The following is a 9516-nucleotide window of genomic DNA, read 5'->3' as shown; positions in this document are numbered from 1 at the left end:
TAACTGAGCATTATTTCATTGCGTTGATATAATCTGGATCTGTATTTCTGTTTATGAAAAAAAGGCGTATATATTTATTAAAATGTTTTTTTTTTTTACATTTTAATGTGAGCAAATTTTAAAGGACCGCTTTGAGCTCAAAGGATGTGAATCTCTGCTGCCACCTAGCGGTGCGTCTGTCTCACTGCTTCCTGCGCAGAGAGCTCTGAGGTGATGGCGGCGGGACGAGGTGAGTTTTTTCGAAGTTTGGCGGAAGGTTTTGAGCGGAAACCTGCCCAGCAGGCACCGGAGATACAACAACCGAGGGCTGGCAGAGGGAGGCCGAACCTCGGAGGAGCATTTGCCGCTGAGAGGACAGGATTTTCAGCCAAATGGAGAAAGACGCAGCAGAAAAGAGCGAGCAGAGAAGGTTCAGGTAGCGGGACTGAAACCAGGTGACTGCGCGCTTTGCTCACGCTTTCTTTGCTTACATTTAAAAATAGTAATTTTAACCTTTATTTTTTTTTTTTTTATTTAGTGACCAGCCGACCTGTCCTGGTTTACAAAAAAAAATTTCCCCAGAGAAGTCCTCCGTTTGCAAACTGAACCTGTTGGAAAGGTAATTAATTATTATTAAAAATATCCCCTTTAAATGTCACCAATGAGGGACCAGCACACCTGACTTCCATTAATAGCTAATTATTAGGCTTTTGGTGGACAGCAATAATCAGAATCAGCTGTGCTAAAGCAGAGAAACCTCTAAAGTCTGCAGGACAGCAGACCAGGGGCGGAGCTAGATGGGGGGCCATGGGCACCCTTAGTCAATCATTGGCCATCTCTGTGGCCACCCCTACCATTTTTTTCTCTCAAGTAGCATATTCAAAACATTTTAATTTTATATATATTAACAATTACTTAACAACAAAAACACCGTGGTTAATGATGCCCATCAATATACCAACATTAGAGATGATTAGTACAGAATTCAGTCTCTTTCACAACTAGATTTTTTCTTTTATATGCCGTAAAGAGAAAATGATGCGTCTCTGCAAGTCATCTAAGAGTCTTCAGTGAAATCATAGATACTGTAAATAACTATTTTAACAAAAACCTATTAAATCTATTTATTCAAATATTAGTATATGCAAATATCAATTTAATCTAGAATTATATTGATAAAAGTAGGTAAGTAATGACGATGGAAAAGATGGTCGCTCCAGAAATGAAACCTCAAAGAATTTAATCCAATATAGCTTTTATCTTGACAGATGTTTAAATTATGCATCTAATTACTATAGTTTGTCTTTTATTTAGGATTATGTGCATGCTTGAACCTGAGGTTCTGGTGCCTATCCACTTGCGGCCCCCCTCAGCATACATTGGTTATTGCTCTTATAAAAACATTTCTGGCTACGCCTCTGCAGCGGACCAGCTGTGGGCATGAATGGGGAATTTAAAGACAAAAACTTTTCAGTGATTGTTTCTAAAATGGACAAATTGGCTACTTTGCAAAGTAAAGGAAGATCTGATTGGCTGTAAACTAGTGATGGTGAGATGACGCCTCATGAGGGTTTAAACCGTTTGGCCAAATTGCTTCAACGATCCCCACAGTTCATGAGGCACCATGTGAACATGTCATGGCTGCAGAACTACAGTTAGTAATAAAATATGCAATTGCTTATTTTTTTTTTTTTTTCCCTTTTAAGTTCTGTTGAAATTGTTAATGGTTGGTGTGTATAATAAAATCTTTTTAAAGTTTTTTTTTTTAAGTGTAAAATTTCTTAGAACAATCCTTAAAGGTTCGCAGTTTTTCTGCCAAACATAATAGTTTTTCACATTTTTTGGTTTTAATCGGGTTGGAAGTTGTGTTCAACCAATCTTTTGGCTAAACTGACCTAATTGGGCAGCGTTTTTTACCCAATCTATGTGTTATATTTTATTATAATTAAGTTAAATCGCAACTTTCAAAAGTCAAACGCATTTCTTGAACCACCAACCTCAGGAAAGGCTCATCTCATAACATCACTACTGTAAACTTTTAATTGTTGAGGATCTTAGCTTGTTTTGGTGTTTCTAGGTAACCTAAAGTTTTATGCCACTCTTAAACAACAGATAATTAAATCCTCACAGTATTTTTTATCTTTTTGTTCTTGTTGTGGAATGTTTGGGTTTCAATAAGATTCCATAAAAGAAAAATCTACAATCTAATATATTTAAAGAAACAAACTTTGTTGACATAATTCAGCATTTTTCAGAATATTTTTTTGAAAAATATGAAAGGAGAATAAAAGCAGGTTAGAAGTGGGTGAAAAGGTAAGTGGGAAAATGGAAACTTAACAAGTTAAATAGATATAAAACATACTGAATTGTAACCAACATAAAAAAACACCATGTTGTGGGATTATAGACCTCACATTTAGCTCCAGTGTTTCTCAGAGCAGTGAAAAGTTTGGTGGATGAGATCAGTCAGGTGTACCAACCTTCACCTCTGCTTGATTTCCTCAGACTTCCCTACGAGATCCTGATCAAGATTCTGTCCTATCTGGACCCGCCCTCGTTGTTCTGCGTCGGCCACGTGAGCAGACTCTTCAATCGGCTCTCCAACGACGAGTGAGTCCGTGCACTTTTTCAGTCAGTTAAAACATTTCAATACTTGGAGTCTAAACGTCTGTTTTAATGTGCTGGTGAAGATTCTCAGTCATCCAGGCCGTAGTCACTTTTTTTCCAAGTTTAAAGACGTTTCGCTTTCCATCCAGGAGGTCAGAAATAGCATTGAGTTTGAGGCTTTATAGAGTGGAACAAAAACAAAGCCTTGGTTTGGCTCAGAAAACATATTAATTTAACCGAATGAACGGATCTGTCCTTAGGGAAGCGGACTCTCCTGGTCCGCCCCATTCCTAAGGGGCGGACCAGGAGAGAACTTCAGTCCTGTTCTCATGAAGCTGGGTTTGGGAGTATCTCCAAAACCTCTCAGTGTGATACAGAGTTCTCTCCTCTTGAAGTCGAGACAAAACCGACTGCATTTGGAACCTGGTGTCGGTTTCAAGAGGCAGGTTTACTGAAAACTCTTAAGTTGCCTAAACTTGAAAACAAGGAAACTCTGACTTTTCCGTTTCACAAAGAGAGTTTCTTCAACCTCTGTTTCTGTCACCATAGTAACATTCTCCCCAGAGCTAACCTGGACGGTAGCAGGTTTACTTCATTAAACTCTGAATGTCCTCTATCTCTGCTCTCCTAACAGCAAATCACATTTTATTTCCTGATTTAGTCCAATTTTTGTCGTAGTTTTGTGCATAAATAAAGAATTCACTAGATCCGTTGGACACATTTGGTTTTAAAAACAAACATTGCATGTCCTTTTGATGAGGATCTTATTAAAGAATGATTGGCACCTTTTCACACACAATTAACAATTTATGGGGAGAGGATTCCTCCAAACCAGTGACAGGATATGAGATTAGTTGTTTTTAGTTTATTTAATATGGGTGAAATGCAAATAATTTTATTTTTATTAAGTTATATTTGCAGTAAATGAAGAACTGCTGAAATTATTTTCAGATTACACAAATAGATTCATTAATTCCGCAGGGGAAAAGGAGTTACTTTGGGATTAGGATTAACTCGATGATAACAACTTGATGAGCCTACTGGCACAATCTGAAGCCGTTCTATGGGACTGATAGCTGCTAATAACAACCATTTATTGGGATGATAACAATCCGATGCACATCTGCAAACAGACACTTTACTGTGTAAAAGAAGACTGGTTCAACATGAGGAGAGGCGCATGAGATGATCGGGTCTGGACGAACGGGTTCGCCCCTTAGAAATGGGCGGCCAAATGCCCCATTCCTTAGGGGTGGACCGGTTCAATTTGCATGTTTTCTGAGCCAAAACAAGATGTTGCTTTGGTCCACTCTATAAAGCATTGAGCTCAACGCCAACGACATTTAGAATAGAAAAAGCTTCCTGGATGGGAAGCGAAACGTCTTCACACTTGGAAACAAAGTCCAGTTGATTGTTTTAACATTTTAGCAATTTCTGCTTCAATGTCGCTGCAGCTTCCTGTGGCACAGGATTTACATGTCCAAGTTTAATAAACGGATGTGGAAGCCGAAAAGCGCAGATACACACGCGGTGACGGATAACAGGGCGGAGCCAATGGAGGATGGTTCGATTAGCCGCTGGAAGAAGCTGTACTTTAATCTGATGACCGGACAGGAAATGAAGAAATGGATGAAATTGCTTCGAGAGATCAGTCCCTCCACCGGCCTGCCCTGGCAGACCGTGTCGGTCCTCAGGTCAGAGAAGATCATTTACAAGATAAACAGCTGTTCTCACTATTTTATCTGAAATTACAAATGGTATCAAGGAAAGTATCCCTACCCTTACCTTTTCCCCACATTCCAGCTACAGACTTATTTTATTAGGATTGATAGAGCAACCGAAATCAGCTTGATCAAAAAGTTCTTTAGTTACTTTATTTAAAGCGACAGGTAGTGAATAAAACCTCAATGCAAACATCTTAACAGAATCAGAACCATTCAGGTAAATATAGAACCAGCACAAACCTTTATAAGACCTCAAATAATCCAGACTGAATGAAATCTGGTTAAACCATGAGCAGAGTGTGATTCATTCACTTCTACCATTAATGGACCTTTTCTCTGAAGGCCTCAGATGTTGAATGTTTTCTGGTTTATAAAGCTGTTCTGAATCTGAGTCAGTTTAGACAAAGCTGCACTATGCAGGCTCTTGCTTCCACGTCAGGTTTGATGAAGTCCGTGTATTGACGGTTTGCTGTGTGGCATTCAGGAACCTGAATGTGAGCTGGGAGCTGACGCTCTGCAGTCACAACGGAAAAGAGCACAGGTTGGAGCAGAGCAAGGGGCACTTCTTTGAGTCGTCCATGATTCTCTGCTGGAGCCTTGGAATCTGTCTCAAGTTCTATCAGATCAGCTCTATCCGGCTGCACGGCATCAGGATGGAGCCTCAGGGGAGCTCCGAAAGCAGGAAGTAAGGACAATTCTTCACAAGTTTCACCTTTATCTTTTTATTTGGACTCAGTTATCCATCCCAGGATGTCTGAAAATCACGCTGGAGTCTCGACCAGCTCTGTTGGAGTTAAAAACCCCGTTAGGGACTGACGTTTATAGAGTGAGAAAGGGGTCAAAATGTTTGTGAACTTCTAAAACTCGGTCGAAACAGAAAAAATAGAAGTTGACATTTAATGTCTATTTTTTTACCTTATAATGTGAGAAACGAAACTTTTTTTTTCTTTATTGCAGTTTTAGATTTTAGATATTCAGAATCAAATTAATTTCTTTCAATTTTTTTTTTAAGTTTCTTTTTCAGTTTCAGGATAGTTTTTTTTTTAACATTCAGATTTTGACCCCAATCCGACGGGAGTTGGTGGGGAAACGTGATAGAAGGCTTGCAGCAGCGCTGGAGAGAGATGTCCTGTTCCATGTTGCATTCACGGACCTTAGGAACTCCAGCGACTTGGTGAACACATTCTCTGCAGCATTTATTTGCCTTTTTAGCAAAATCCTATGAAAAATACTACGCTAAAGACATTTACACTGGAACTGTCACTAATCCTCATTCCAGAATGAGTTAATATCAGAGAGTCTTTTGCTAAAGTACTTGGAGTTCACACAGTCCATGAATGCAGCATGGAAGGGACATCTCTCCAGCCCTGCTGCAAGCTTTCAATCGGGTTTCCCCGCCCACTCCCGTCAGAATTGGGGCAAAATCTGAAAGTGGAAATAACAGATTTGAAAGTGTATATATAAAGAGAAGAAAAAAAAAGATACTGAAACTGAAAAAGGAATTTAAAAAAAAATTGAAACTGAGAGAAAAGAATTTGAATCTGAAAATCTAAAATCTAAAACAGCACTTAAAAAAAGAAATAAAAAGAGGAAGTTTTTAAGGTTTTTTTTAGACTGGGGGAATGTCTGTATATTCAATTCTAATTTTTTCATGTTTGCTGCTTAGTTGTTCACATTATAAGGTAAAAATTTGACATTAAATATCAACTTCTATTTTTTTCTGTTTCAACTTTTATTTTTCCAGTTTCAGCTAAGATTTAGAAGTTTACAAACATTTTGACTCCTTTTCTAACTCCGTAGAGTTTTATGCCTGATATTGATGATCTGTGTTGGAAAAGCCTGATGTTTCCTCCTTCCTGCCCCTTCCCTCCAGGTCAAACTGGCGCTCTCTGATTCTGGAGCTGGCCACAGAAACGCTGCACCTCTACATCGGCACAGACAAACGGATGAGGGTCTTGTTACTGCAGCCGAGTGTCATCATGGGCTTCTGGGCGGTAAACAGAACCAATGAGCACCTCCATCATTTTCCACATTGTCAGTCGCCATTGTTTACATGTATTTTGTGTGTTTATAGGAATGCCAGGAGGTGGCCTTCATCATGGTCAGTCTACACTTCCATAAGCTGGTGGAGAAGAGCCTGCTGGGCTCCAAAGCCTGGTGGGTAACTTCCTCTTTGACCAGGTTCTGCAGCCTGATTTGCAGTTTGTTCTATTTAAAGCTAAATTAGCAGTGTAGCATTAAAACAACATTTTCCCAGAATGAAACCCTGCTGGTTGATTTGTTTTGAGCTCTTCAGGACATTTCCCATCATCCTTTGCTGCTCTAAGAGGTCTGAGACTGTTGAACTTATTTAGATGTCAACAGCTTCCTGATTTTTATCATATTGGTAAAATGGCTCCATCTGCTGGCCAAAGTGTGTCACTACAGCTGATTACTGGTTTTCTTATCAAGTAGCAATTTTCCTCTGGTCTTAACCTGTCGGTAATTATGGCTTCTAAATGTAATTAAAGAATATGGAAGCGCTCTTTCGTTTCATTTTATTTATGGATTAATTTACTAGAATCTATTAGGATTTCACTGTTTGGATTTTCCCTGGTGATACTACTTCATGTTTTTCTTGGAGGTCTGGCACGTGTGTTATTTTTACTGCTTCTAATTTAACTGAACAACTATAAATACATCAAAAAAATGTCTAATTTAAATCACGCAGAACATACAGAAGGAAGATGGGCCCCTAAACTCTGTTCACAAACTCTCGGCTGGGTGATGTTAAAGATGTTGAAGTTGGGTAACTTTGGTCTAAAGTCATCTAGGCTGATTAAAAGCCTGGAAAACAACAGTTTAGATGAAGAAGTCGTAAAATTAGGTTGATTTTTCTTTTTTTTCTGTGAAAAGTGAACCTCAGTGAATGTTGCAGAGCTGTGTTTGTCCCTTCCTGCAGCCCGTACTTTGGAACTGGCGAACTACCACCTGTGGTCGACTCTGACCCAGAGCTGGGTCTCCATGGCTACACTTTACACTTAGTCCTGCACAACACCAGCACCATGATTATGTCTGGACACTTCAAGCAGCTGTCTTCCCCCAAAGGTAATTTAAAGTGAACATGTAAAAACTGAAAGTTCCTAAATCTTCATCCTTGGTGCAGTGAAGCAGAAAGGTCATCCCGAAAGGAAAATATTCCATCTGATTGATTCTTTAAATGTTTGAATATGTCTGTATATTTAAGGGCTCCTTACATTATGTCCTGAGAAATCCATATTTTCAATTTTTTTTCTCTTTTTGTAACCTCTTATCTTTGTTCTTAGATTCTCAGATTCAGGGCGGCCTGGTGGAGCTCAGGTTCATCCAGAGGGCCGATTTATCACAGCACAGATCGCTGTCTGGAAGCATCAGAATTCCCTGGAAAAACCATGAAATAGAAGGAGCTGTGGAGGTAAAGACATCTGGCAAAAATGTAACCCTAAAGTTTTTTTCCCCTAAAGTTTAGATCAGATTGCAGTACACATACACTGCAGGATTTTTTACATTTACGGACGATTCTCTACTTGTGAGAGAATTTTTCAACCGACTTTCAGCCTGATCGTGCGTTGTGCATCATGTAGTTTTCAGGGGGTAATGAGGGGCGATCAGCCTCTTACGACCACCTCCCAATCAGGAATCGGGAGGTTTGGAAAAAAATAAACATTTTTGATATTTAGTCGGCTGACATAAGGTGGTCGTGGGCAAATCGTTCAGTGGGAAAACAAAGATTCTTCTTCTTCTTCCTCTCAGACGAAAACACAGAAGCATGGCGGGGGTGCAACTGAAATGGAGTTCTTTCTGTTAAATTGACAGACCGTAGTAGCCATGTTTCCAAATAGGTCGTCGCCTTTTCTTTTTAGGGCTTTCAGCACAAAATTGCGCTATTGCGTTTCACACTAGTGAGCTTCATATTTCTCTATCTTTTTCCTGTTCTACTGGTTTGGCTTCTGGATAGACGAGTCCGAGTCGCTCCATCTCACTGCGGAGCTGAGTCCGATGTGGGTTTTAGACGTACAGTGTGAGCTGGTAGATCACATAAGAGCGCCGTGCCGCACAGTGTGAGAACAAACATCGTCGGCTATGAACTTTTGAACCCTGCGTGCAACGATTGAAAAAAACGTACAGTTAAAAGGCCACGCCCACATTTTCCCAGACTAAAGTCTTTAGAGGTCTTCCTTCCACTAAACTTTGTATTTAACTCAGTGCAGTCAGAAAGTTGCCATTCACCAGAGGTTAAACCTTCTGCCCTCTGCTTTGTGGCTGAGCTGCATGGAAGAAATCCCCGAACTAGAAGAATGTAACAGGAATATTTTTTATTATTTTGTGTTACTTAGAACTGCTGCATCATGGGTCTGACTCTACTGGATGAGTTCCAGTTGCCCTTTTGGTGTGTCAGCTCACCCATCTACATCACCATGGCCAGCAGGAAGCCGTCCTCGGACTATGGCGGCCATGAATTCCAGATGGTGTACAGGAGCCCTGAGGGTGAGGTGAAGATGCTGCTGGTGTGGCTGCAGGAGCAGAAGCAGGTCTTCCTCATCGGCCTCACCGCCTACATCTCTGTCGCCAAACTCAACAAGCATTTCAAACGAGAGTACTGATTGTGCGTCCGCTAGTTGGGACGTTTCACAGCTTGTGTTATGGTTTTGTTAAAAACTTTTCAAGTTTAGATAAAAGCACTCCTGGTCAAGAGCTTGTTTTATTTCAATGCAATCAGTGGCAAAAACTTGATTATTTTGTTGACTGATTAAACCGTTTTGCCTGTTTGTTTGAATAAAAAAGGCTTAAAGCTGGTCATGTTCAAATCTGCTGTTTTAAAAGGGATCATAGAATGCAAAACCATGTTTACATTGTGATAGTTGATAGTTCAGTGGGTGAAATAGACGTACAGAGAAGTTCAAACCCCATCGGCACCTGCTTTCTCTGCAAATCTCACAATTTTAAACTTCCACCATAAAACGGGCGAATCCAAAAAAAGCCCTGAATTGACGTAAACTCTGGGATGTTAACTTATTTGGTTCTGGCCTGTACTTTTGTCACACCCCAAAATTGACATACAGACCAGCCCACTGGTTCACTGGCCATAGAACATGAATAGAGCTAGATGGAGGACACCAGTTAAAGGAATAGTACACCCAAAACATGATTAGCCTTCATTTTCTACTCACCCCCATGTTGAACAACA

General features: G+C 40.0%; 1 protein-coding gene across 1 annotated transcript; it reads left to right on the top strand.

The window, feature by feature from the left end:
- Positions 1 to 212: 212 nt before the first annotated feature.
- LOC107090610 (F-box only protein 15-like) lies at positions 213 to 9087 on the top strand. The gene is made up of 10 exons (XM_015384103.1): positions 213 to 434; positions 518 to 598; positions 2485 to 2589; positions 4041 to 4280; positions 4795 to 4995; positions 6184 to 6304; positions 6385 to 6467; positions 7252 to 7397; positions 7616 to 7743; positions 8666 to 9087. Exons 1-10 carry the CDS (start codon positions 214 to 216, stop codon positions 8930 to 8932), a joined length of 1593 nt encoding a protein of 530 aa, XP_015239589.1. The 5' UTR covers position 213; the 3' UTR covers positions 8933 to 9087.
- The last annotated feature ends 429 nt before the right edge of the window (positions 9088 to 9516 follow it).

The sequence above is a fragment of the Cyprinodon variegatus genome, unplaced genomic scaffold, assembly GCF_000732505.1.
Source record: "Cyprinodon variegatus isolate N-32 unplaced genomic scaffold, C_variegatus-1.0 Scaffold303, whole genome shotgun sequence".
Taxonomy (NCBI): Eukaryota; Metazoa; Chordata; class Actinopteri; order Cyprinodontiformes; family Cyprinodontidae; genus Cyprinodon; species Cyprinodon variegatus.
This window is presented reverse-complemented; position numbering and strand designations above follow the sequence as displayed.